This window comes from Drosophila guanche, unplaced genomic scaffold (genome assembly GCF_900245975.1).
Source record: "Drosophila guanche unplaced genomic scaffold, DGUA_6, whole genome shotgun sequence".
NCBI lineage: Eukaryota > Metazoa > Arthropoda > Insecta > Diptera > Drosophilidae > Drosophila > Drosophila guanche.
Window position 1 is genome coordinate 2,668,903 of NW_022995746.1, and position 27,545 is coordinate 2,696,447.

Below are 27,545 nucleotides of genomic sequence, written 5' to 3' on the forward strand. Positions count from 1 at the left end.
TTATTTAATAGTGGGATAATTTGAAATAAAGGCAAATTTATGCAGTGGTATTATACAAAAAAAACAAAATTGTGGACTGCAACATGGATCAGCTGTTTCTGGGTCAGTGCTGGAAAGCGCATCAGTCAGCCGATTGAGTTGTAAACTTTTCTTTGCCAAATAATAGCAATGATTGGACCTGGACGACTACTAGGACTTTATTAGCAACATGGAAATACAGCAAACGTCTCCTAGCCTGGCCTTATCGGACACGAACAGCACCTGCGAGTACCTGGATGCAGAGGGCGAGCCGGATCCCAGCGACATAGACAGCAACTTTTACGAGGAGGCGGATCACGATCACGATCAAGAGGCTGAGCAACAGAAACATAGTATTATCTCTGAGCTACGCGACGGGCTGGAGCCAAGCAGTAGCTCTACCAGCGCCATTAGTCCGGAGCCAGGCAAGTCCAAGGGACTGGCCGCCTCCGTGGAATCCCTAGCCCTGAGCACTTCCACCAGCGCCAAGACGGAGGATAGCAGCAGCAACAGCGCTGCCTTGGACGACGACCAGCACGACTATCAACACGACAGCGTGTGGCGAGGACAAAAGAAGCACATTTTTATACTCAGCGAGGCGGGCAAGCCAATCTTCTCGCTGCACGGCAACGAGGACAAGCTGGTCACCCTCTTTGGTGTCATTCAGGCTCTGGTCAGCTTCGTGCAGCTCGGGCAGGATGCCATCACGTCCATACATGCAGGCGGCATCAAGTTTGCATTCATGCAGCGTAGTTCCCTTATCCTGGTGGCCGCAACGCGCACCAACATGAGTGTGCATCAGCTGCACCTGCAACTGGGGTAAGTCATTCACCACGGGAATTTAGGAGAATTCCACAACTGATAATTTATATTCTAGGGATGTCTACAATCAGATACTATCCATACTGACCTACTCACACATGACAAAGATATTCGAGAAGCGCAAGAACTTTGATCTCCGTCGCCTGCTCTCCGGTAGCGAACGGCTGTTCTTCAATCTGCTGGCCAACGACAGCAGCAGTGCTCGAGGTGAGGCTTGATCCATGAACCATGATCCATGAACCAATGATTTAATATTTCTCCCTCTTTCCTTTGCAGTGTCCAACAACATTTTTACATTTTTGACCAACTCCATACGCGTCTTCCCCCTGTCGACGACAGTTCGCTCGCAGATCACCAGCGCCATACAGAGCAACTGCTCGAAGATAAAAAATCTGGTATTTGCCGTGCTGATAGCCAACAACAAACTGATTGCTTTGGTGCGCATGAAGAAGTACTCCATACATCCGGCTGATCTCCGCTTGATTTTCAATCTGGTCGAGTGCTCCGAGTCCTTCAAGAGCTCCGAGAACTGGTCACCCATCTGCCTGCCAAAGTTCGACATGAACGGGTATCTGCATGCTCATGTCTCGTATCTGGCGGACGACTGTCAGGCGTGCCTGCTGCTGCTCTCTGTGGATCGGGATGCCTTCTTCACGCTGGCCGAGGCCAAGGCGAAGATCACCGAGAAGCTGCGTCGAAGCCATTGCCTGGAGGCTATCAACGAGGAGCTGCAACAGCCGTTCAATGCAAAACTATACCAGCAGGTCTTGGGCATACCCGAGCTGCGACACTTCTTGTACAAGCCAAAGTCGACGGCCCAGCTGCTGTGTCCCATGCTCAGGCATCCATACAAGTCGCTGCAGGAGCTGGAGCGCCTCGAGGCGATTTACTGCGGTCTGCTGCATCGCATCCACAACAGCTCTCAGCCGCTAAAGCTCATCTACGAGATTAAAGAGCGCGAAGTAGTGCTGGCCTGGGCAACGGGCACGTACGAGCTGTACGCCGTCTTTGAGCCTGTGGTTGACAAGGCCACGGTGATCAAGTACGTGGACAAGCTGATCAAATGGATTGAGAAAGAGTACGACGTGTACTTTATACGAAGCCATGCCACATTCTGAGCTTGCCGAGCATGTGGCGAGCATTTGTATAGCTATAAATTAGAGTGACATGTGAGATACAGATACAACTATTTTTATATTTAAACAAACTTCGGCTGCCTCTAAATTGTTAACGTGCCACGCCGGACGATGTTGTTGCGTTGCAGTTTTTGCGGCGTTTATTTAACTTAATCATTTATACCAATAATACGCATGTACATTTGTAATCTAAGTAAATCCTAAAGAATAGTTTAATGATTTTTTCTTTAATTTTTCTTGATTAACTTCGAAAGTTACAATGGCAAAGTTGTGACGCGTACGACGCGTCTCACACACAGCTCCCCCTTTATTTAACTGTTTTGATGTTTTAAATTCCGTTGTTGGAAAAACAGTTATAGAACTGTTGGAAAGCGTGAACGCGAGTCCAGTGGCAAAAGCTAATATCAAGGCCTCTACATTGGGTAAGGACTCGCTATGTGTCTCAAAATAAGTCCTCTTAAGAGAGGGCGGCGCTCGCTGCGCTTGCGTACAGTTAAGAGAGAGAGAGAGTGAGAGAGAGCCTGGCCACCGAAGGGGATGACCGTAAGTTGTACCCCCAGTTATGCCAGGTCCACATCCTGTTCGCTGAGCATAGAAAAAGTCCTTCTCAGTTGAGTTAAACGTGAGCTTACGCACACTCCGCTTTTGTGTGGCAGCAGCAGGAGATTCCAGTTGAACCAGTGCCTAACAATAAAATTGAAATAATTTTTGCTTAAATCCAAAGGAGTATGTGAAATGCACACCGCAATAATCGAATAAAAGTGTAATTCAATTGAAGAAAAATCAAATGCAGCGTGTAATATCCAAGTGCCGTTTCAACAGTTCCTTTTTATGGAGGAGGGCAGCGCTTTGCTGCTCTCTTTTCAGCATGCGCCACGCATTTTTTGGGTGTTAAATGCTCGTGTATCTGTCGGTTTTTGCGCGCTTAGTGCGGCGGCATTAATACACGTCCATTGCGACGCGCACACACACGCAAAAACATGCTGCCTATGTTTTTGTGAGTGTATGTACGTAAGCTGCTGCTGTTTTATGCTGCTGCCTCTGCTGGCGCCGCTCAACGCTGCCATGACCCGCTTCGTTAGTTTTGCGCGCGTGCTGGCTGCCCGTTCCCGTTAAACCCGACTCAACCCGGCTACAGTGTGCAAATCATTTAATTTATGACCAAAATATATTTTTATACGCATTTCTCGTGCATTTTGCCTACGTTCGTTACCGTTCGTTTCCATTCGTTTGCCCAGCCATCCATCGTTAATTTGTCAGGCAAACGCTTTGTACTACCAGAGTTATCAACATTCCTAGCAGCGTCAAAGTAGCGACAGCAGACCAGCCGTGGTAGCGACGGCGACAACAACAACAAGAAGCTCTTGCTGGCTAAAGTTTCACCTTTGTGTGCTTCGCGCATACACACACACGCAGACACACCAACACACACACATTCGAGGCCACAGGATGTCTTTTTGTGTATCCTAGAGTTATTTTGAAAGCAGCAGAAGAAGCAGCAGAAGAAGCAGCAGGAGCAGCAGTAGCCGCAGCAGCAGCAGCAGCAGCTAACACGCGCTTGTTTTGGCCAGGCGACGCCTGGCTTTTCTCATGAGTGTGTGTATTTATGTATGTATGTGTGCATAAGTACAAGCAGAAATACGAGTCGCCGGCAGCGGCTAGGGCAGCAGCAAAGAATTGAAGGAGCTGTCAGAGGGAGACTAAAAGGGAAGCAGCCGACGGTGCATGCAAAGGAGCCGTAGGATTTTATTTAATCCGAGAAAAGTTTCGATGCCTGCGTTTTTATGGCTCTTCCTTTTGCCTCAGCTTCTGGTTTGCTTTAATAAACTTTGTCCAAGTGCTGAAATATTTTTATTTTTGTACCATAATCCAGAAATTACACACAAATGTACATCTTAAGGATTTTTAGTTAAATTATTTAACAAAATTTATGTATTACATTTGTTCAGAGAAATCCGATTCTGACGGTCTACGAATTTCCGCTTAAGAAATATAATTCAGCTAAAATATTTCCACTTTGTGCAGAAGTGCATGGAGGAAACTTTAATATTTTCATTTATGAAATTTCGTACGAAAACTTTTTTGACTGCAATCAAAGAAGTTTTTATTTCTAGACTTGAGGAGTATCAAATTTTTCTTTTAATTTTCTCGAACAAAAAACTCCGCTCAAAATTGGTCCAAAATAGAACAAATAAAAAATCTGCAAGAAAAAGTTTCCGCAGAAAATTCATAGAAATTGCAATCCCAAAAACTTTTGATTGCATACTTGGGGTAGCTGCTGCTGGCCAGCAATAAAGATACGTAAATACATATATTGATTGCTTGATTTAACCGCCCGAACGTGGATCATAAAAAAAAAATTGTTTATTTTTGTGAGCAGTATCGGAGTTACTGGTTAAGCCATAGGATTTATGGATTATAATCAATATGTAAATTTATGTACATTGTTTTGACATAAATGCTTAAAAACAGTTCGATTTAATACTGATAAATGGTTGATCGTGTGCTTTCCATGTTGTGCTCCAATTTGATTAGGCTCTCTTTTTCTGATGAAATGTCCCACCCACTAACGCAAAACCAAATTAAATTTAATATACAAATCAATAGAAATATGAAACAAAAATAGCAACTGAAGAATGTGGCGCATAATTTAATTTGTCAGCAAAAAACTATCTCACGAAACCGAACGCTCTGCCATAGCCCGGCTTAAACCAGCGCTAAATCAACTGCAACAATCCAATCCAAACCAATCCAATTCAACGAACAAGAAAAGCAGAAAAATCAACAAAAATCAACAAGAATTTCTGGTATTAATATTATTTGATGCGCGCGCTCATAAAAATTTACATAGAAAGCGACACCAGCAACAGCAACAGCAACAGCAACAACAAACCAGACGGAAATACCCATCTACAACATCAAGAAACTGAATTGGTTAACCATGGAAAAGGCGTAACTGCCAACTGCTGACCCGGGCCATATTACTTTAGGTTAGTATGTCGTTGTTGTCTTACTGACTTCCCCCAGAGCAGAACAGAACAGCGCAAACCATTTGCCTTTCCTTTCATGCTTTTCGTTTTCCTTTTTGCATTCGTTTTAATTTTTTATCCATTTTATTCCTGCTATTTTGGTATGCCCTTACCAATGAGGATAAGTCTGATGGGATGGGTGCTGGGAAAAGTGTATTCCATATTCGTCGCATCCAAGTCGGGTGCATATTTCTTTTTTGCTGCGTTGCTTGCTCGCTCGCTCGTTTTGTTTATCCTTTGGCCCTGATCAAATAGGCATCATTTGCCTGAAGGCATCTCGAAAAAGGAAGGAAAAAGGTCGAGCCCAGCCAGACCGCGTCCGCAGCAGTGACAGCAATTTAAGCGACAGCCAGTTGATGACTGTGTTGACATGAGCGAGCACGGCAGCTCGACTCTGATATGAAACGGAGACCCGTTCATCTCGGGCCATCATCTCTTCAAGTGTACGAGCACAAGTACGCGTCTGAGTGCTATGCCCTTCGCTATATTAACCCTATTTTCTCGTAAATTAATTACGCCCAGCAGCTGGCGAGCCTGTGACAGGGAAGCTGCACAAGCCATTTTTATGAAATTTAATATTCCTGCTCTGTGGGGTGCACGAGAGGGGGTGAATATCCATCTGGGCTATAAGGGATTGGGGATCTATGATTGTGTAAAATAATCTCCAAAGCATTTTCTTTAGCTTTTCTTAGAAGAGGCAAATTTGTTGTATCTGTCGAGCAGTTTCTGATGATGTCTGCCTATGGGGAAATAAATTAAATTCCCTCAGGCTCTTCTCGTTAACTTTAATCGCACTCGCCGAGGAACTCGAATTACTTCAAACCACTCGCTGAACAGAATATCATGTTAAAGGACTGAATTTAAGGCCAGTTTTCAGTGTTTGTTCTTGCTTTAAAAATATATCCAGCGAAGGCGGCAAAGCTTTAGCACCATCTACTTTTGTTCATATTTTCAACTTTGGTCTAAGACCGTCCCACACTTTCTAGGATAATTTTCTACACATACATATATCATCGTCTCCTACGACTTCCGGTTGTCTCTTTTGGCATTTGCCATTGTCTATTTATAGGCTCCGCCCACGCAGACCTCCACGCAGACCCCACAATGCTAAGAAAATTGAAAAGTAAATTACAGACATACTTCTCATACGTGAAAGCTCCATTTATATAGTAGTTTTAGTATGGGTTATACAGAACAATTTCAATATGTAAATATATTTTGTTTGAGTTTGGAAACTAAAACAGAACAGAAAATTGCCAGTCAGGCGTATAAAATCCCAATGGAACTGGGCTACATATTAAAGAAGCTCCACTGTATTTATGTGCCCTCTCCTCGGACGTGGAGCAGCAGCAACGGAACTTCGCTTGTGTAGTGTGGCCAGGCCTATTCTTCGCTTAGCCCCACGTGCAATGCCTTAACTCCCTCACCCACTCGCACTCACGCGAGCACACAGCATTGCCTAGCATAACGGGAATTGTGGGGAATTTATTGAATTTTTATTGGATTTCTCTGGCGCGCCCACAAAACGGTAAAGAGAGAGAGAGAGAGAGAGAGAGTGAGATGGAGAGCGGTACAAGGACCTGCAGTCAGGACAGCGCCATGCTGGCTGCTGTATACTCGTTAGGCGTGGCATAATTCATTATGCTGACTCACTTCCTCACGCCCCAGCCCCCTCCACTAATGACGTGCCGCGTGCTTTGCATATTAATGTACCGCATTGCCCTGCATTCCACTGGCCACCCCCTCCATCCAACCGATTTATGATTTAAAGAGCTGCCAACTGCATTGAATGGAATTCAATTTTTTCGGTTTTACTGGGCGGCAGGGGCTGGGCTTTCAAGGACGCGCTCTGTGATTAGCAACGGACTGCGTAGGGGAAATTATTACGCTGCAAAGATCAAAACCAGAGTGACCAGAGTGTATACCCCAGCCAAACATTTGCCATTCAAGGTAGTCCGTTTACCTTTTTAAATCAAACCAAATGAGAGAAAAGAGAGAAGCGCTTCTTCCCCTGAATTTGGGAAAATGTATGGGTGTAGGTGTGCGTGTGTCTGTGTCTGTGTGCACCGCACAAAATTGTCGCTGGTGATTTGAGAAAAAAAAGGAAACAGAAAATTCGACAAGGAATAAACAATCTTGAGGAATTTTCAGCAAATTTTTGGGAAACTTCTATGACATGGAAATCAAGAGAAAATCTAGAAAGAAATGAAGCATATCATAGTAACCTTTTGACAATAAATTATACATACAAATAACAATTAAGATACATAATAGAAAATAATTAATCATCAACAAATTTCAAGGGTAAATTCAGTTTTACCATTACGTAAGTGTGAATGAAAATTGTCCAAAAATTGCTCCTGTATTTACTTAGCCACTGCATAGCTATGGCATCGTGGTATTCTGTCGCCATTGCTGCCCTGATGTATCTTTTCTATCAATGGGTAGGGCAAGATCCATTTCATGAACTGAATGCTGTCAAACCCATGATGCCCTCGATGCTGGTCTTCATAGGCGTGCTGGATCTGATTGGCAACAAAGTGGAGTTGCCCCCGCCAATTCTCTATACGGCATGCTGGCTGTATATATTCATCTACGAGCTCATTATATCGATCTTTGTGCTGTACCTCAGCATGAGTGTGTTTTGGCAGCCATTGGAGACCGTCATCATGCTCATGATGCGCATAATACTGTGCGGCTATCGGCTTCAGTCGGAAGAAACCTACAATCGCTACGAAGAGTATTGGATTGGCAGCATTACACTGCCATTATCTCTGATCATTTTGGTAATGCTGTCCAGGTCCCTCTTTTACATCAGGACACATCTGATGAAGTACTTGAATCGATGAAGTTCAAGACCAGTTGGGGCTCTTAGATTTCAAAAATGAATAAAATATACCAATGCGTATACATTGATAAATATTTCGTGCAAAGTAGAGAGCAAACATTTAATACACAATTTAAAGTATGTACACAAATTGGTGGCTAGCAAAATATCTCAGCAGGCTGCTTATCTAAACCAAACCAACACATTCCCCATGGAAGTTTCTCTACACACGGTCCGTACTGTGCTCTGTCTTTGCATATCTGCTCTCCCATTTCGATTGGAAAGTTTGGCCTTTGGGCAAAAGTTTTGCCAACACAAAGTTGTGCTGTCGCCTGGGCGGGGTGGCTGGACTAGGCTTTGCTTTTGGCCTCCCAGCTCCCGGTTCTAAGCAAACGTTTAATATTCACGCTTGAGCGCGTTTCCAGGCATGGGGGATGAAAATGGATGAAAATGTGTGAACAGTTTGACGCTTATCTACTATGCCTTTGCGTTTTGACCAAATTTTATTGCCTGTTTCCAGGCCAAAACGTTGCCCGTTTCAGCTCAAGTGAACAGCATCAGTTGAGTTGAGTTCAGTTCCAGAACCAGAAGCAGCGACAGTGGCTGTTATGCAATTGAAACTCTGCTCTGTTCTGCTCTGTTCTGCTCTGCTCTGCTCTGCTCTGCCATTAGCAATTAGCCATCGTCCTGGCTGGCTGGCAGGAAGGAAGGAATATCCCACTGATGATGATGTGGATGATGATGTCGACAGCAAAGCAAAGGTCATTACGGACTTGTAATGATATTAATCATATGCCATGTGGCGCTAATGAAGAGACAACCACATCCGCCACATCCGCCACATCCACCCATCCGAGTTCACATCCTCAGCACGCAGTCCGTTCCGATTTCTCTCCTGCTAATGCCAAGCATTTAAAGCACTTTACATGCAATTTGGAATTACTTGTGGAACGGCGCTTGTTTACATACCCGACAACATGGGCCACATCCCCTACACCCATCCGTAGTTGGCCTGCAATTGCGATTCCCATTCGCTCCTTAACTGCTGTCGAGTTGTGTTCGTGCCGCGTTCCTGACTTCCCAGTCTGTCCAGAGCCTGCAACTCTCCCCTCAGCTATCATTCAACTTTCATGCGAACATTTGTTTTCTCCTCGTCTGTTTTCCGCTTTGAAAGAAGCTCTGTGAGAGGCAGTCCGGACAGTCGCCCGTCTAGTTCTCAATCTGCACGAATCAGCTAATTCACAGTGGTTCGTGACTGTGGCAACAATTGTGGCAAAAGTTTTCTAGCCTTCAGTTTGTTATTTGTAAAGTGGAAGGAAACAGCTTCTCCCTTTTTATTTGTTACAAAATTCGTTATATTTTTACTTCTCATAACTCTTTACTTCTCTGCAGCTACTGAGCGCACTTAAATTTATGTTTTCATGCCACTGTATCGCAGAAACTAGTCAACATTCTGGCAAGTCTAGAGTCCAGCATCCCATTCATGGCCCGACCAACCATCAGCGGAAGTGCTCGTCGCCATTTTTAGTGCACTTCTTAAAAGTGCGCACATTTCCGTTTGGCATCAATGATTCGGACTTGGTGTAGATACGGCTCTCCCCTATATCACACCCACTGCTCTCCCACTCCTCGACTCCCTCGCACCATGCCCATTGAGCTGTCTCCTTCCTGCCTCTGTGTGTCTGCCATTCGATTTTCCTATTTCGTTTTTATGCCAGTTCTCTTCTTGCTTCCAGCTTGGCCTCTGGCTGTTTTGGCTTCTCTTTTGCTGATTTTAATTTTGGTAAAAGTTGTCACATTTGATTTTTAGCAATTGTTCGGTTTAATGTTACACCCATTCGCCCCATCATTGCCCCCGATTCGGAGTTGTTTCGCTTGTCTTTGGGCAGCTTTTTATGGCGCTTTTATGCTGTGCCATGTGGCTGTTGCTTTGTGTTAAGATATACGGCTAGGGGCTCCAGCTTTAGTGCCTTCGTCCTGGAAAAACTGTTAGGTCAGAGCCTGACAGAGCCTGTTGCTTACCCTCCCCCCTTGATGGTCTGTAAGTTTGTTTCTTAAAACAATAGATGAGGACAGAGGCAGGGGAGTAAGGCGGACCAAAAGTTGTGCCAAAGTAGAACTGAGGGTGGTTCTAATTAGTGTGGATCGTAATTTATGCGTTTGCTTTGGTAATGAATATAATGAGATGGCTGAGCATTAACAGAATTAAAGTAGTTGCCAGCTGTAAAATGGATACAGCAGAATCGAGATTGTACGTTAAAATGAGACGTTAAGATGAGGCTGGATATGGTTCGAATTGAATGTGGAAAACTGACTGGAAAATTATTGAGGGGAATGGTGCGACATTCCTTGTGGGTCTTCAATCGGCAAAGCCACAAGAAGAAAGCAATTTGAAGGCCCAAGTCCACAAGGAATAGAAGAGTGAAATTACTTTAAATTCCAAATAACAAATAATCATAATCAAGACTAATAACTGCAGGGCAACCAACCACAAAGGACACAAATTATTCAGCTATTCTGCCAAAAACAGATCTAATTATTCCCAATCGAATATTGTTATTAAGTAAATAAAGAGATTCTCTAATCACTAATCTAATCTCTTGCAATAAATAACTTAAGCATATTTGTATGGCAGTTTAAGTAAACTGAATCTCTCGCCTCAGAAGCCACATTGATGACAACAATCTCCTGCCTTGTCCTCTCGATGCTGTGCAATCAATCCTTTCATTCTGCCCCCTAATAATGGGGTTTCATGTGCAAGCACTTTCCAGAGATAAAGGCAGAAGTGGTGGGCGGAGGGACGGAGGCAGAGTGGATATTCTGCAAGATATTTATGCACTGAAATTTCTTATGCAATTAAGTGTTGGCCTTAAAGTCGGGTCACAGTGCAGACAACCCCCGTACAGTCCCCCTCCTGCGGCTGAGCCTCAAATGACATCCTTGCCAATCGCTGCTCCCTGGCCACTCGTTTTCCATGTTGTGTTGCCGCATGGCTGCACTTTGCTTGCACACACACATAGACAATAAATGCATATTGGATGCATGTTGTACGAGCGCACAGTTACGCCCAGCAGGAGTAGGATCTGGGACAAGAGCAGGAACAGGAGGCTGCACAAATAGTCGTACGAGTAGAATGAATGAAAATAAAATCAAGTGAAATTTCGAACTTATGTGTGAAGAGCGAAACTGTGAAACTGGCAAATGGAAAATGGACAAATGGACAAATTTTGTTTGTAAATAGCAATCGAGAAAGCAATCGGAGAGACATTTTCTTCACGCTCCTCCAAGCGAAATAAACATGAAAATATTCGTATACATTTTCGGGCTCACTAGATACTTACATCATGCCACATGACGTACAGTGAAAGCAGCCAAGAGAATTTGAGTAAATGTGGGATTGGAATGCTTCCTAGAATATATGGGAAAAGCTCGATAAAGTAGAGCTTGTGTGTGCTATGAGGAAGTGAGCGAAAAGCCATGTTCCCAGTTTACGTCTTTTGATGGGAATTTAGTTGGAAGCTAAGCTGAGAAATTAAAGCTTTAAGGAACCTTCCCAAGGGACCTTCACGTTACTTCTCTGAAGAGCAGCAAACACGCTGATCTGTGACAACTATGGCAGTGAAAGTTCATAGATAAATGGGGCTATAAAGTTTGTCCGAACAGGAACTGTCCATCGCGAGAGCTCTCACTGTATAACCCAGCTATGGTTTCGTCTCAGTGGCTCAGTGGCGTGTGCTGAAGCCCCACAACAAAGCCAATAAAAAGCTATGACCTCGAAAAGTTCAATTTTGTTGCTGTTGCTGTATATAAACGTTGAGTGTGCTTGACAATTTTTCACTTCAAGCAACAAATTATACCGTAGCATAACATTAGGCGCACCCAATCGCCCACGCGCCCACACACCCTACAACCCCCAGCCATCGACATTTTGAAGTGAACCTTAGCCCAGAACCCAGAGCATATCCCTTCTGCTGCTTTTGCGTGCCAAGCCGCCCCGCCAGCGACTTTATCTAAAAGCTCACTTAGACCCAAGTAGGCCAAGTAGATTACAACCCAAAGAGCTGCTTGTCCATAAAGAAATATATTTTACATAGGCGGGCGGATGAATGATGAATAATCGTAATATATGAGTTTTGCATGAAATATGTATGTGTGGGCCGCCATATGGCTATTTCTGTGACTAACTTCGGGCTACATTTATTATTAGATTTGGTAACGGAGGATGAGTATGGAAAATCATCCAAATGGATGGGAAACTTTGGGAATATAGTTACATTTTATTCCTGGTTTTAATCGAATAAAATCTAAAAAATTGTACAAGCAAAACTTACTGAAAAGCGCGATTATGTGGACATAAACATTTTCCGGGGAGATGGGAAGTGTATGAGGGGCGACAGCACTTGAGTAAATTGCGCATGTAAACAGTGGCCCTTCTCCCCGGAAAAAAGTGGGCCAAATACTCGCAAAGTGGGGCGCCAGACCCTGAAAAGTGATTAAAATGATTGTTGTACAACAATGTGCATGTCCTTGTAAGGGTTTTACACCCTACCCTGCCTCATCCACTGCCGAAAAAAAAACAGCGCGCCATAACAGGGGGCTGCTGCTGCTGTTGGTGTCTTCCTTTTTCATTTTTGGTGTGCGAGTATCTAGGAAAAAGCCTAATTGGAAAAGTGTTTTGGGACTGGCACTCGAAGCTTTTAGCTGGAAAATGCCTGACAAAGGCTCAGGGGGAAAGCGATTTCAAACGATGTTGTCTGATTTGTTGGCTTTTCGGTGGAAAAGGAAGGCCAAGGAGCCAGCGATGGCGGGGGGTTGCCAGGGGGCACAGCTGCTTGAGCTTATTTAAGCAAAATAGGACAAAGGAATGCGAATGGCGAACCGGCGAACAATTTGTCCTCGACGTTGTCAGCGGCACTCACTCGAGCTCTCTTTTCTCTCTCTCTCTCTCTCTCGCCCTCTCTCTTGTGTTTCGGTTTCTGCTTCTCTTGCAATTGCTTTTGCTTGTTGCTCTCCCATTGTTTAATTGTTAAACATTTCTCTCAATGTGTGTGTGTGTGTGTGTTTTGCTTTGTTGCATTGTTTGATTGTTTAACGCCCCCGCATTGTCTCTCCGTGGTGCGTGTGTGCGAAATAACATTTGTCTAATGAAAAGCTCTCTGCAAGCCACGGGTCTTGTCTTGCTTGTTTTCTGCCGCCCTCTCTTCATTCTCTATTCTCTCTTCATTCTTCATGCTTCCTCTGTTCGGTCTGGCTTTTTGTCTATTTTTAGCTCATTATTTTGCGCTAAGGGCAAATGTTGAGCCGGCCACAAGACATTTCATGTCCGGACACGCCTCGAGCTTCATCTTCACTCAAATTGATGAGACACAACTAATACCACTACAAACATGCATGTATATACAGTATATGTGTGTGTGTGTGTGTGTGTGTTCTGCTGGAATACTTGCATATTCAACTATTTAATTTGTATGATGAAATAATGCCACAATTTTAATTTATATTTGTCAGAATTTTTCAAGCAAATTCTGCAAATGAAATCAGTTTTCAAGTGTTTTATTTTTATTTCCATGGCAAGACATTTCTCAGCCAATTTGTCTCGATTGTTGCATTTTGCTCTGCAAACACAAGCACAAAATAATTGCCCGAAATGCATAAATATTCATCTATTAAAATATCTTTCTCTCTGACTTTGCGCATGGAAATTTGCATGTTTGAGATGTCACAGCGATAGACCTCAACAAATCAAAACTGTGAATTGAAATGCAAAGCTGGGGAAAGTGCAAACGATTTGGGATTTGGCAGCAAACAAACTGTGCAATTATGTTGCAAACAGCAAGTGGAACGGGCCGAACAGGTGACAGGCAGCAAACAGACACACGACCAGACAGCAGAACATGACACAGAATGCAGACCGAAATCTGGTTAATTGAAAAACTGCATATACGAGTGGGTAGACCCTCTTGCTAGATACAGACTCTGCGATACAGATATGTACTCGTACATGCTCGCATCCTTGCCGCATTAGCTGCAGTTGAGCGAGTGTCAAGGTGAGGCCAGGTGAGCTCAGCCAGGCAGAAAACAGTCAGCCACAAACACACAGAATACCAACCGTGAAGAGCAACGACTATGGGACATCCTCTACTTGGAGATAATACTAGTAGTAAACTGATTTAATTGATAACAGAACCGTCCAATAATAATAATGTTGCTCGTAATATCACACTAAGAAAGTATGTAAACGCCTGCAGGGAGAACAATTCCCATCCTGTACATACCCCACGTCTACCCTGATTTCACTACGAGTACCAGAAGATATCCCGAACAAATTCTTGGCACTGCGAGAGTATAGTTTACCAGGTACCCCTCCAATCCTCTCCTCCGACTGCTCCTGGCATCTGGCCAAATCACGTAATCAGAACTTGTTTATGGCGCATGTGCCAACTGTCTACGACTGTGCCTGGCCAAGTCCAGCGATTCAGAAAAAAATAAAACTACAAAAAACAGTGCCCCCCCGCCCTCTTGCTTGCAGTTGCAATGAAAATTAATTTCAATTAGCGGAAATTGTTTTTACACCTGTTTGCCTTCCAGCACGTTGCAATCGTCGAAATGTTTTGGCCAATTTGTGGCCTGTCAACGCATTGACGGGTTATTCGGTTGGTTGTCTAGCCTTTCAGCTAGTTATGCCTTGCCTCCTCCTTCATTCATAAACTGGAATCAGAGACAGACAAAAAATTGTAGCACACCGCCAGGCGACACTTGAGCGCTGCAAGTGCCACGCCCTGTCCCCAGGGGCCACGTAACGAACTAAGCGACCGCTCTTGGTTTTTCCCTTTTGCTGTGCAAATGCAAATGGAAATGGTAAAGGTTGGAAGAAGAGGGAAAATCTCCAACAACAATTGTGCGGAATAAATCATTTAAAGTGGTTTAATTACATCAAAAGCCACCACAACACGACACGAACATAAAAGTTGATTAAAATATCAGGAAATAAAGCGTAGCGAGGAAACATGAAATTATTTGGCAGATAATAACAGAGGATATGGACAAGTACTCCGCTTAACATAACTTCAATTTTAGCTGAATATTAAAGAGTATTTGTATGGTCGACTTTACCCTTATTCTATCCACCGTTTTCGCTTCAATCAGGCAACTGCAAGAGCAGCAACAACTACGTATATTTGTAAAGGTTCCCAATTAAATTCCAATTGGCGCTGCAATGAAAATTGTCCAATTGGCTGTTCTCTGGGGTGGATGGGAATAGAATTTCATGTTCAATTTTGGATTTATTTCTGGCTGGATTCTATTTCTTTCTAAAACTGTCGTCAAATATTTGCAGTTGCATATTCATGATCAATTAACTGTAACTGCATTCGGTAAACGAATTTAGCAGGCTCACGCTCGTTGGGAGAAACGGACTTGATGCAAAGGCAATCAACATAAATTCGTTTACCGAATGCAGTTACAGTTAATTGATCATGAATATGCAACTGCAAATATTTGACGACAGTTTTATCATTTATTTATACCACGAATATTTGTATGTACTAAACGAAACTTTTTTCCTCAATTATGCAGATGAGCGAGCTACTGTGCCACAATTACGTTGTACACCTGCAGAAGCTGCCACGCACACGACGAGCCTCACCCTCAGCACAGGAAACAACGCGAAAAGCAAAAAAAGCAAAGGCTAACTCAAAAGCAACATCAGTGATATGGAAATGTGCATAGAGAAAAAGGCGAAAAAGTCTAAAAAGTCAAAAAATGAAACAGCTGAGAGTTCAATGCAACAGCAGCCACAGCAGCAGCAGAGCAACAAAGATAACAATTATCAAAAGATATGCCACCAAAATCAAACGAAAACTCAAGGGAAGCAAACACATAAAAGCAAAATCAGCAGCTACTGTAGCAACAACTACAACAACAACCAAAGAGATCGAGACCACCTGAAAAAGCAACACGAAAACCAACGAACAAAACCTAAAACAAAAGCGACATCATCAAACGGCTGCAGCGACGCCAACAGAAGCTGCGTCGTCGTCAGCAGCAGCATCATCAAAAGCAGCAAAGCCAGCAGCAACGTCAGCAGCCACACCATAAACAACAACAATAATTGCTGCACACAATTAAACACGCTCTATTTGTTGCTGGTGCTCTTAATAGTTGGCCTCGCCCACCACTCAGCCACTGCCTCCCCTTACGAGAGCAGGCGTGATGCTCTTTTGGCCTACTATAAACGCGCACACCTTCAGCAGCAGAGTGCCGCCCGCGGTGCTGTCGCTGTCGCTGCATCCTTCACCTATGCGGGGGGACCGTCGCAGTCCCTGGAGGAGTACCATTTACACGATGCCTCTGCTGTGGATTTTGATGAGCTAACGCCCACAGTCAGCGTTGTCTCTGCCCTAAGCCGGGCAGAACGTTTGCGTAAGCGTAGCCCCATCCCAACAACGCCATCAACTGCCAGCACAACTGTAACTGCAACTGCAGCGGAAGGAGCAGCAATAACAACAGCAAGGGCCGCAGCGGAGGCAGCCAGCAGCAGCAGCAAAAAGCCAGAAGAGAAATGCGATCCAAAAGTATTGGAAATGGTGCCAGATGAGCCGGTAAGTGTTTGCACAAAAAAAAGGGAATTTTCAAATGATGAAATATTAAAACCTCTAAAAAGCTGTCTGTGTAGATATGTGGACTTTTAGGTTTTAGGTTTATGGAAAGGTTAGTCACAGTTGTTTGCTGGGGCTGGGAGAAGGAGTGCGGAAATGCCTCACCTTGAATAAATGCACTTCGATAGCGTCTAACTGTAAATGTGCTCACCCACCGCGTCTGAGTCAGCCAATGCTTCAGTCTCAGTTTCTACTTTCGTCCGCCGTCCGCTTTTGTCACTGCACTCACCATAACGGCGCCGTTTACCGTTGTTTTTGTCTGCTTTTCGAAGGTGCTCTTCACTTTCACAAGGTAATGGCAACAAAAATACGCGATGACAGAGTGCGTAAAGTCACATTAGTCTTGCATGGACGGATGAGCTCTCTAAAAATGCAGTCAAAGCCTTTACTAGAATCTTTGGAAAGGGTGAAAGAATAAAGAGCTGATGAAATCGAAAATAGGTAAAATAGGTAAAAAGGTGCGAAAATAGTCTAAACTACTTTCTTTCCAATTTATTATCCCGACTCATGCCAAAGAGAAAGACAAAAAACAGCTTCAAGGTCCGTTAAGTGCATTTCTAAACTAAAAACGCTGCATTTTTGCAACTGAATAACTTAGAGCCAGCTTAAGCAAAAGTAAGAAACGATTGACCTTGACTTGGCCAGCGCTTTTCCTTTCATAACTTTCGACGGACATTGTGGGAACGAGTGCAGCTTGCACCAAGGCAAAGACAATTAGCGACAATTTTCCGAATTGCCATCGCGACAGTTGAGAAAGTATTTTCGCTTGGGGGGAAGTGCGGCAATAATCAATAAAATTGCTGAGAAGGCAAACCCACATAGATAGTGTGCTGGCTGTAACCTGTTCCCTCCAATCTCTGTGGCCCCTCAGTCTCAGTCTCCTTTTCATGCTGACTCAAATCTTTACGCAAATCAGCACCCTCGAAATTCAAATCCTCCTCCCCATTTCCACCCGCACCCAATCCCACTTTCCGCTGAGTGTGTACGTCCCCGCCTACCTTGTTGAGTGTCGTAAAAAATATTACGCATACGCCCATGTCTGACGCAAATAGATTTCTGTGGAAAGTTTGGTTCGGGAGCTTGAATAGGGAGGTGAGAAGTGGAAGACGAGTGGTTGCAGAGCTTACACAAAAACCGCGGGATTTTGGAAAGAGTTGCGGCATGTCCTGACAGCACGTCATATGTGCTACAGTCTGTGCCACCTCCTTGTCGTGTGCCTCTTTCTGGTGATTCTTGAACAAGTTAATTAGAAGATGCTAATGATGTGACGGGGCCAGAATTCCAGGCACCCATCTAGAACATTATTTTAATTGAATTTGCATTACAATTGCAGCCAAGGACGACAATGGGTCGACTTTAAAGCTCTAACAGCTGAGCTGACATCTCATCAAGTAGTCAGTCAGAGCCGCAAGTCCGTCAGTCGGTAATTTACTTCGCTTACTTCGCTATTTTTAGCCAACTACGCGAATCCTATAAATATTCAAGCGTGCCACAGGCGGGTAAACAAGGTTCGATACATGACAAGCACGGATCGATTCCCTAATAAGTTCCCGCTGACGCAATCGGAGACGCCACTGTCGGACGGCCATAATTAAAAGACAAACAACGAGCAAATGGCTGGCGAAATGTGTAAATTGCCATGGAGCATCCTCATAGCTGCTATCTGATGCGAACGATTTGAATCTCAAGTGTGGCCACTGGCTAGGCGGGGACAAAGTAATACATGTGACGCACATGAAACAAGAGCAGCAGCAGGAGCGGTGATGTGCCGTGCCGTGTCGTACTAACAGTTGCCAGCTCGGGCATCATCCTGGCTTTTGTTTGCCTCTCATCCAGCTCTCTCACACTCCCCATCTTTTTTCTGTGCCTTGCGGTCAATGGCGAACGCCATGTCGAATGCCTGTCAAGCATTATGGTGGCTATCGCTGTTACTGTTCTTGCTTTTTCCATCCAGTTTCTGTTGCTTTCAAGCACTTTTCAAACGAGGCAGTGACTGAATTTCGGTGTGCAGTTTATGATTATTTGGGATTTTTCTATATGGATTTCATGTAAAGAGATGCTGCCACGTTTAGCCAGTACTTTGCTGTTGCTGGCCATGCTGCCAGCTGCCAGACTTGCCTCGGCTTGTGGTCTCTTTTGTTGTGTGTGTGTTGAGCCTTCTCTTTGTCTTTCTGAGCGTGCTGTTTCCAGTGGCAACTTTGAAGCAGAAAAGTTATTAATAATTATTTTTATATATTCTTTACTGTATCGGATGTTCTGGACACGCATTTTACTGTTGTCTGAACAAAAAATCTGTTTTCTATGTCCCAGGCGGAAGGCCAAATTTATATAAAACTGATTTTAAAAGTGCAAGCGAAATAAGATTGCTTTCAAATTTAATATTTATAGTATGTAGCTGCAGGTTTAATTGAGATTTCTTTATGATTACGCAGTAGATTTTGGCGATAAATTAAGTGTACGTCAGAGGATGATTTCCTTGTGTGAGTGATGTTTAATTATTTTGAATGACATCTAGTATTAAAAGCTTTTGTTGGTGGAAAAACAAACATCTTTTTACGTTTTGTTTCATAGATTTTGCAAATTCGTCTAACCATTCAAGGACTTTCCATTGTCCATAAATATTTATAAATCAACAAGTAACAGTAATGAATATCCACTTAATAGAATAATTTATGTTAATCTGATGTGTATGTTAATCAAGCCCAAAGCGACAGTCTGTAAACTTCCGTAGCAGTCAGCTTGTGTCATTCGCCGCGTCACTTTGAATAATGAAATGAATGCAAGTGGCCTTGGCTACCGACAGCTAATCGCACTTCAGTGTGATATTCGCACAGACTGTCAACAGCAGTTGTACCAAAGGAAAGTGAAAAGAGAAACAACGAGTAAAAACTATACATAGATGGTTTAGTATTGCGACCAGTACATACCCTTTGCTTAAAAATTAGAGCAGCCAGTGAAGAATGAAAATAAATATATAATTTGACATTTAATTACCCTTTTTGCGTTGGTCAAACAGATGATAATTTAACTATTACTTTAGTCTGATTCATTGCTGTTCTGCCTGTTGCGTACAACTGCAGGAACACAATATTCCTTTGTGTTCCAATGAGTACCCCGCATAAGAAGAGAGACAAAAAACACAGTGTCGGACATATTTTATTCATTAAGCACAAAGCATAGAAAATAAGAGGAAAAACATGCAAATGACAAAAGCAACAACAACATCAGCATCAAAAGCACAGAGCAAAGAAGAAGAGAATGGAAAAAGCACAGAGGCCGTGTATACAGCGACAGCTACAGTTACAGTTACAGTTACTGTGCCACCATGTGCCATGTAAATATTTTTATGGTCATAAGTAAGAATTTTGTACATGCCAAAACGTGTGCAAGATGAGTGTGCGTAGGGGAGTGTGGCTGGAGCGGGAGAGTGGTGGGAGAGGGAGCCAACGGAAGATGCAGATGTGGATGCGGAGAGAGCTCTCGCATGGACATTAAAAAGCCAGTAAAACGCGCCTTACTGATTTCATTTGGCAGCCAGCCTCTCTCTCTCTCTGTCTCTCTATACCCGTCTGCTTATGTTTGCGATGTGTCTAAGCTCTTGGCATAGTTGCACACACAACACACACACACCCATATCCTTGTGGGGTTCTTGTTTGCATATGTATGCATGTTTTATTGCACACACTCTCGGCTCTGTGCTTTGTGGTTACCGCTATTTACAAGTGTTTTCCATACATATTTATGCTGTACCCTATATCTCTGACTCTATCGCCAGGGTATATGCATTCGCAGCAAAGCCTTGTTGCTCATGGTTTCAGTATTAACAGTGGGAAAGTAGTGGAACTTCACATGCATGTGCCATGTACATGGCTTCTGCCCAAATGGTGGTAGTATACTTCCTATAAGTACATAAATATGTATGTGAGATTTGTTGCCGCTATCCCATCAGGAGAGATCCGCATCCCATATTGGTTAAGGTATCTTAAGGTTTACGATTTTGCTTATACAGTACACACACAAATTCGGAGGTTCTTCCTGATATCTACTTATATATTTTACCTTGATATGGTCAGAATGTACATATGTACTTATTTACATTCCTACACAAGTACCCAAAGAGATGTACATATTTGTATCTCTTTATTCGCTTCTTGTTGTTAATTTATTTGGGGCTTTTGAAGCGTATACGCATTTGGGCACTGCTAATGGGGAGTGTCGGTTTTAAAAGCCAAAAGGTGGCCATGTCTGTGGCTACATGACTCACCCACAGGCAGCGGGAGCCATCCCCTCCCATCCTATCCCTTATGTGCATGTCTTTGCTGTGGTTACTTTTGTTTCCAAAAGCCATAATGATGTCATCAAAGCCCAGTAGGCCATGCCCTTGCCTGCCATTGCTTTTCGCACTGCTTCTCCGTGCGTAGATCTCGAGAGTCGGTTGTAGCGTGTAAATTATGTACAAACATTTGGTCAGTTAAGAGCTGAACAAACATGGATTAAAAACATTTGTGCCGTCCCAGTCCTAGCCCCATCTTAGGCCCTAAATCGTATTATTTACCAGCTGAAAGAAAACTTTTTGTGCATTCCATGCGGAAGGTGTTGGTCTGTGTGGAACGTGTTCTGGGCGCCATGTGAATAATTAATGTCGAAAGGGGGTCAGGGTCCTAAGCCATGGCAAATGGTCTGGCCAGGCAAATCACGACCCTCCCTACCTCCCTTCCTCAGCGTACAAGTAATTCTTGTTCGTATTCGTACCATTAACAGGTAACCTTTTCTGAAGCTAGGATGGCACTTACTTAAAATTAAATAATACAAATTTCAATACAAAAGCTAACACCCATAAAAATCAATCGATTTGACAGCAACAGCAATGTAAAATTATAAATAATTTAAAGCTAAACTTTTAATTGTACATGTTTTACAGCAGAAGATATATTGGGAAACATTTTATAATTTTTACATATAATTTTCCATAAAAATTCCGTTTTGCTTAAGCATTTCCAAAGCAATTAATAGCTTCTCCATTTTGTTGTCTTGCAGTTTTACGACTTTACCGACATTGCCGAGGATGCCGCACGACAGTTTATTGAATTTCTATCGAATAAATTCCCAAATGCCAACACACCGATTGCCATCGACGAGTCAACACGTGCGGAGGTGAGCCGTCGGGCCAACAGTATTGCCAGCTACGCCCTCAACGAGGATGAGAATCTCCTGGCTTTTGCCATTGCCGCGCCGAGCATACACACAGTAGTCGTAAAATTCAGGGATAATGTCACGGTATGCATACGCTAATCAGCCATAAATGGGCGGCGATATTAATGATGTGTGTTGCAGATACCACCAGATCAGGTGCATAATAAGGCGTTTTTGGGCTCATACTGGAGGGAATTGGGGTAAGTTCTTATGATTTTTCTAAATGGATTCAAGCTGTGTCAAAAGTTATGCTATCACCTTTGAAAAGTTACCCAGACTGAAGAGTTGGATTCTTTTAATAAGAAGATATTTGTTGCATGGTTGAAAACATATAAAGGTCAAAATATAACAGAATCCAAGCCTTACTCTTTTTTTCCTGGTTCTATGTTCATTTTTAATGGTTCACTTAAATCGATGTAAAATTATGAAAAAGTTGTACTTAAAATGGACCAATTCACTTATTGTGTAACTATTGTTATTTAACTAGTTATTTAATTATTTATTTATTCATTTTCCCTTTCCTCATGTAGCGCGGCCTGGAACAGCAGCGATGGTACCCAGGAGTGGGGTGCCCCATTTCGCGACTGCAACCTGTTGAAGCGTCGTTGGCTGTGGCCATTTCGCATATCATTCACAGAGCATAGAATCAAGTGAGTCGCAAGCAACTGCATACCCCCCAAATGAGGAGAGTGAAATCATCAATTTGTTACAAATTTCAGAATTGTGGCAGCTGCCTTTATTGCCGCCGATGAGGATGTGTGCAACGATGGCCTGGAGGAGGTGTTTGGGCGTCGTCATGGGTGAGCTATAAGCACAGTTTCCTTTCGAACATATGGATGTATGATGGATGAGTTATGTCTTTTGCAGTTGCGATCGAAATACAACTTTCTGCCTGCTCACGGAGAACAAGCCGGCGGCCACGCGGGATGTGTACACGTGCCTCTGCCGGGAGTCCTTTTATCTGCCAAACTCTACGCTGCAGGGCTTCCGAGGCGATGTTGTGGAGTTGTCCGAGGGCTACGACAACTACTCGTGCATTCCGTGTCCAGGGGGTTGCACAAACTGCGACCAGCATGGTGTGTGCCTCAACTTTCAGGAGGAGGAGGCCCTCAATATGGATGCCTGTTTGCGTCTACTGGTGGCCATTGTCCTGGGCGCCTGTATCCTGTGTTGTGTCGTCCTGGGTGTGATTGTCTTCAGACAGCGCAAGAGCAAGGTGCGTTTCCTGGCGTACTCTTTGTGCGTACTTTTCTCATGTTTTTGACTTTCCAGGCCATTGCCTCGGGCATGTGGACTGTGCTGGAGACGATACTGCTGGGAATTGTTTTACTTTATGCATCTGTGAGTGAACTTTTACCCTGATTGTCCTGTATTTCCCTACTAAACTCATTCTCCTACAGGTTGCCGTCCATTTCTTTCCCGCCTCCACCGAGCGCTGCCTGCTGGAGCCCTGGCTGCGGGAGCTGGGATTCATCACCTGCTACGGCGCCATCATCCTGAAGCTGTATCGACACCTGGTGGATTTTAGGACACGCAAGGCACACCGCTGGGTGCTGCGCGACGTGGATCTGCTCAAGTATCTGGGCGCCATGGTGTTCGCTGTGGTGTGCTACATGTCCGCCTTCACGGCCTCATCGCTGGACCTGCTGGAGAGCGCCCAGTTGGAGAGTCTGCGCGAGGCGAGCACCAACACCTGCCATCCGCTTAAGTGGGAGCTGGTGACGCAGACCAGCGAGATACTCATACTGTGCTTCGGCCTGCACCTCTCCATAGCCAGTCGCAATGCCAACACTCAGTTCCGGGTGAGAAGCGAAGACTCTAAGTGGATTCGAAGTGGGTCAAATGCATTTACAAGTAATTTCCTCTCGCCCATCGCAGGAACGACAATTTCTGGTCACCGCCCTCACGCTGGAGTTCCTCGTCTCGTCCAGCTTTTACTTTCTGCGCTTTGTCTACCTACCGGAAATGAGTCCCAGCGCCATACTGTTGGCCCTCTTCGTCCGCTCCCAGCTGACAAACAGCTTTGCCCTGGGTCTGATATTTGTGCCAAAACTGTGGTATCAACACAAACAGGTAACCCAACGTTTTCGACACTCTTCAGTTGATTGCTGCTCTTTTGTTTTAATTTTATGTCTTACTTTTAATTTCGTTTGAGTTTCATTTTTCGTTTTAAACAAGGAGCGTAGGCAGTTTTGTGGCTATACGAGTACAGACTCTACTTAGCGGCACTTTAGTCACTCTCTCTCTGCCCCTACCCCATATTTGTGCGCTTTGTGCTTTTGTCCGTCGCCGTCAGGGTTGTTCGTCATCGCTGTCATCGTCGTTGCCATTTATCGTTGCCATCGATAGAGTTGTATTTGGTCTCGTACTATTGAAAATTTGCTGAGGAAACGATTTTTGTTCAACTAAAACGTAACAAAAGCTTTGTTGCTTTTGCTAAAAACAACTAATTATTTCATTTGGTTTTGATTATTGTCTTTCTTTTGATTTGGAGTACAACAAAATTAACATAATTTTAGTATTAAGCTAACATTTTGATGAATTATTAGTCAAGCTATGAAGTTGCTGCAAGTGTGTCGTTATTTGTCCCCCGAATGTTTGAACTGTATGTTTGTTTGTCTTTAGTTAACATTTTCGAACTTTGCACTTGAAGTTGATTTTGCACGCTATTCTTTTTTTTTCAGCACACTTTCTTTGCATGTCCTGTTGAATTCTGCATGTCTTTTGTACGCTAAAAAAAACAATACGAACATTAACAAGAAAAATCAATTAGAAAATCTATGACAAAAATCGGTTTCCTTTCAAAATCCCCAATACGACGCATATACCTACAAAATACTACTAGCATTCCCAGAATTTACTTACTTCCACTCGCCTCACGCCTCTCTCTCTCTCTCTCTCTTGCTGTCTGTGTCTCTCAACCTGAAACTCTCTCTCTCTCTCTCTGTGTAGTCTTCTATAGCTAAAGTCCAACTCTGTTAAGTTTTATATACCGTTTTTGATTTCCTTTGAACTTTGTTTATCTCATTTCCAGCACAACATCAGACAAACCCATAGCCAATGATCGCAGAAAATCCCCACTCTACTCCATCTCAAACACAACACTCAATCACTCATTCACTCATTCACTCAGAACTCATTCACCTACATATCCAATGCACAGTTTTGATCTTCAGTTTCGAGTCTCTATATATTTTTGCTCCTTCTTTCTATATACTTGTGTACTTGCTCTCGGTTTGAGTTCGGTTTACGTTTTACTTCCTGAGTGTGGTTTGCGGTGTTTGTTGCATCTTCATAGCTTGCAGGTTCGTTCGCTAGCGTATGATCTATCAATACGTTTACCTGTGGATGCTTTCAAGGGTGCTTCACACGATGCCGGCCAACGTTTGGGCGGTGGCTATGCGGGCCTTTGCCTGGGTGACCCCGACATCGGTGAGCTGACCATATCCGAAATGAGTCCCGAGGATATCCGCGCTGAACTCAAAAGGTAGTGCCCATCGATCGCCGTTTTTCCGTTATATGTGTCTGTACTTATGCCTTTTCAGACTGTACACACAACTTGAGATATTGAAGAACAAGACCTTGAGACAGGACAATCCGCACATTAGCAAACGACGAGGTGGACGCAAGGCGGGTCATCGTCGCTTCTCATTGCAGGTGAGTCCGAGTCAGGGGTCAAGCCAACTGTCACCAGTCCACCACAGTGTAGTCGTAGTCATCGCGCTCACTGTACATGACATCACCCAAAATGAAGGAACGGGGTATAGGGAACTCAGATTGTGTCTACCAATTGTTTCTGAATATTCTTTAATGCTGCCTATTCCAAGCTATCCCTAGATCTTTCTCTTCCTCTAACTCTCTCTCTCTCGCTATCAGTCTCTGTCTCTGTCTCTATACTTCTCAACTGATTCCCCATTGTATGTGACTTGTGTTAATACATATATAACTACATATATATATCATTGTTCTTGTCATGACTATGTACAATACTCGTATATTCGAATCCCACCACCACAACCACCAACTAAAAACCAATACCAAAAAATGTTCAATGTAGAAAAAGGGCAGCAAAGATAAGGTAAGAATGTCAGCATCTCTCTCTCTAAAGTAAACCTAATCTAACCAAGCTAATCTAACAAAATATGCGTGTTGTGACTGTGCCTAAAACTAACCTCAAATAAATTATGAGAAATCTCTGCCGCACGTTTGTCTATTCAACTAGACCCCCCAGTCCTACCCTTCCCGTACCCCACTCTCTGTGCGTGTGCATGTGTCCGTCCATAGATAGCACTTCATATGTCTAACCAGAATGCACACGAAAACGAATTAGAATTACTTAGTTGCAATGAGTTTAAGTCACGTACTAAGAGATCGTTACTCCGCAGGCTCTAAGTGCCAAACACCGCAGCAACAAGCATCATCAGGACATTGAGATCACCGAGGCGGAACCCTCCCGTACACCCGAGGACTCTGTATGCAGTGCCGAGGGACCGACGGATACCTATGCGGAAATATCGGGCGTGTCGCATTCAATGCTCTCCCATTCGATGGTCTCGCACTCTATTGTCTCTCACTCGAAGTAAGGAAGTAAACGATATTCCAGCGACAAGAAGGGTTTGTATATAAGTATTAAAGGATACGATAGTACATGTTTGTATGTGTAGATATCTATGTGTATGTATATGTATGGGAGTATTAGGGTGCAGCATAGGAAATATATAGCGCAAAAAAACACAAACAATAAAAGGATTACTTTAATTTCGCAATGAAAGAAAAACAACAAAACCAACAAAGAGCAAACTGAACAAAGGCAAACACAAAACACAAACAATAAAAAAACATTACTTTATTTAATAAAAAAAAAGGATAGAGAGGAGAAATGGAAAGAGAGAAGAAAGAACAGACGAGTTTTGTACAATTTTGATAAACTTTTAGATGATTTTACGTTGTTCATTTCTCTCAATTTGATTTCGATTGATTTCGAGCAAAGTTGTACGAAAGAGAGCGATTAAACAGAGCCCACCTGTGTAGGTAAACGATAAAACTGCTTGTAAAACCAAAACAAAAAGGAGTAAACGACAAGAAACTATTGATATACCTATTCCTACTACACACTTTTGAGTTTAACATCTAAGTTCCTCAACAGTTACTAATACTCGATTCTTTTGCCAATTATTTCGAATCCAACCGAACGAACACTCGAATACTCGTAGAATATCCTAACCCAGCCGAAGATCTCTCCATAAATTATTGAGAATACTTGTATTTGGCAGAGGGGGCACAGCGAAAATCATTTTTAAAGAACAGTGAATAATCAGTTGTAAATTTGAGCTTATAGGCATTAAAATCTAGTTATGAAATTCCCTCACTACTATCGTACACTTTACATCTTACTAATTACCTAATAATATATATTTGTATTATATATTGTATACGTGTAATTCCTACATTTTCCCATCCAAAACCAAATGGTGTAAACTTTTGTGTAAATACTAAGTGCAGTACGTGCCATACTCAAGAGAGCCGAGGCACTTGTTGACTTTGTCTGGCAGTTACAGAAAGAAATCGAAAAGATCCGAAAGGATGTGTGGGTAATGCTTAATAGATGCTTAAGTACATTTTTTTGTAACGTAACTAGCCGAACAAATTCTGTCTCAAGTATTATTCCTATTTGCAGTTGATTTCCCCAAGTTTTAGATCGAATCCCAGAGAATGTTTAATATCCGTTGTTTCGAAGGCAGTAGGAGAGATTTGGAAAAAAATAAACCACAAAGTGAATACATTTCAAATGCACGCAATACATTTTTGGATGCGCTCGTTAGAATGTTTTGGGAGGAAAACAAGTCCATAGAAAACATATAGT

General features: G+C 43.3%; 3 protein-coding genes across 7 annotated transcripts; all 3 read left to right on the forward strand.

Moving 5' to 3' along the window:
* The first annotated feature begins 81 nt into the window (after window positions 1-81).
* On the forward strand, window positions 82-2,174 carry LOC117582448 (vacuolar fusion protein MON1 homolog A). The gene is made up of 3 exons (XM_034270171.1): window positions 82-837; window positions 896-1,047; window positions 1,117-2,174. The coding sequence occupies exons 1-3, from the start codon at window positions 209-211 to the stop codon at window positions 1,956-1,958; spliced, it is 1,623 nt and encodes a 540-aa protein (XP_034126062.1). The 5' UTR covers window positions 82-208; the 3' UTR covers window positions 1,959-2,174.
* A 2,435-nt stretch (window positions 2,175-4,609) lies between these two features.
* LOC117582443 (probable G-protein coupled receptor 179) lies at window positions 4,610-26,743 on the forward strand. Of its 5 annotated transcripts, none has more exons than XM_034270153.1 (13): window positions 15,439-16,432; window positions 21,527-21,766; window positions 21,824-21,882; window positions 22,213-22,332; window positions 22,402-22,482; window positions 22,550-22,898; window positions 22,955-23,023; window positions 23,083-23,484; window positions 23,561-23,755; window positions 24,988-25,169; window positions 25,228-25,339; window positions 25,740-25,760; window positions 26,068-26,743. In XM_034270153.1, the coding sequence occupies exons 1-13, from the start codon at window positions 15,545-15,547 to the stop codon at window positions 26,263-26,265; spliced, it is 2,916 nt and encodes a 971-aa protein (XP_034126044.1). In that variant the 5' UTR covers window positions 15,439-15,544; the 3' UTR covers window positions 26,266-26,743. The 5 variants fall into 5 exon arrangements, with proteins under 5 accessions (XP_034126048.1, XP_034126044.1, XP_034126045.1 ...); XM_034270155.1 differs by having other exon boundaries at window positions 15,440-16,432; window positions 25,042-25,169; XM_034270154.1 differs by lacking the exon at window positions 25,740-25,760.
* LOC117582462 lies at window positions 7,270-7,925 on the forward strand. Its single transcript, XM_034270188.1, has 2 exons — window positions 7,270-7,331; window positions 7,391-7,925. Exon 2 carries the CDS (start codon window positions 7,393-7,395, stop codon window positions 7,852-7,854), a length of 462 nt encoding a protein of 153 aa, XP_034126079.1. The 5' UTR covers window positions 7,270-7,331; window positions 7,391-7,392; the 3' UTR covers window positions 7,855-7,925.
* Window positions 26,744-27,545: the final 802 nt, after the last annotated feature.

Coding starts and splice junctions, on each gene's coding strand:
- LOC117582448 (XM_034270171.1), top strand. CDS start 209: ATGGAAATACAGCAAACGTCTCCTAGCCTGGCCTTATCGGACACGAAC. Junction 838..895: donor CAGCTGCACCTGCAACTGGG/GTAAGTCATTCA, acceptor TTTATATTCTAG/GGATGTCTACAATCAGATAC. Junction 1,048..1,116: donor CGACAGCAGCAGTGCTCGAG/GTGAGGCTTGAT, acceptor TTTCCTTTGCAG/TGTCCAACAACATTTTTACA.
- LOC117582462 (XM_034270188.1), top strand. CDS start 7,393: ATGGCATCGTGGTATTCTGTCGCCATTGCTGCCCTGATGTATCTTTTC.
- LOC117582443 (XM_034270153.1), top strand. CDS start 15,545: ATGGAAATGTGCATAGAGAAAAAGGCGAAAAAGTCTAAAAAGTCAAAA. Junction 22,333..22,401: donor TTCACAGAGCATAGAATCAA/GTGAGTCGCAAG, acceptor TACAAATTTCAG/AATTGTGGCAGCTGCCTTTA. Junction 25,761..26,067: donor AAAAGGGCAGCAAAGATAAG/GTAAGAATGTCA, acceptor GTTACTCCGCAG/GCTCTAAGTGCCAAACACCG.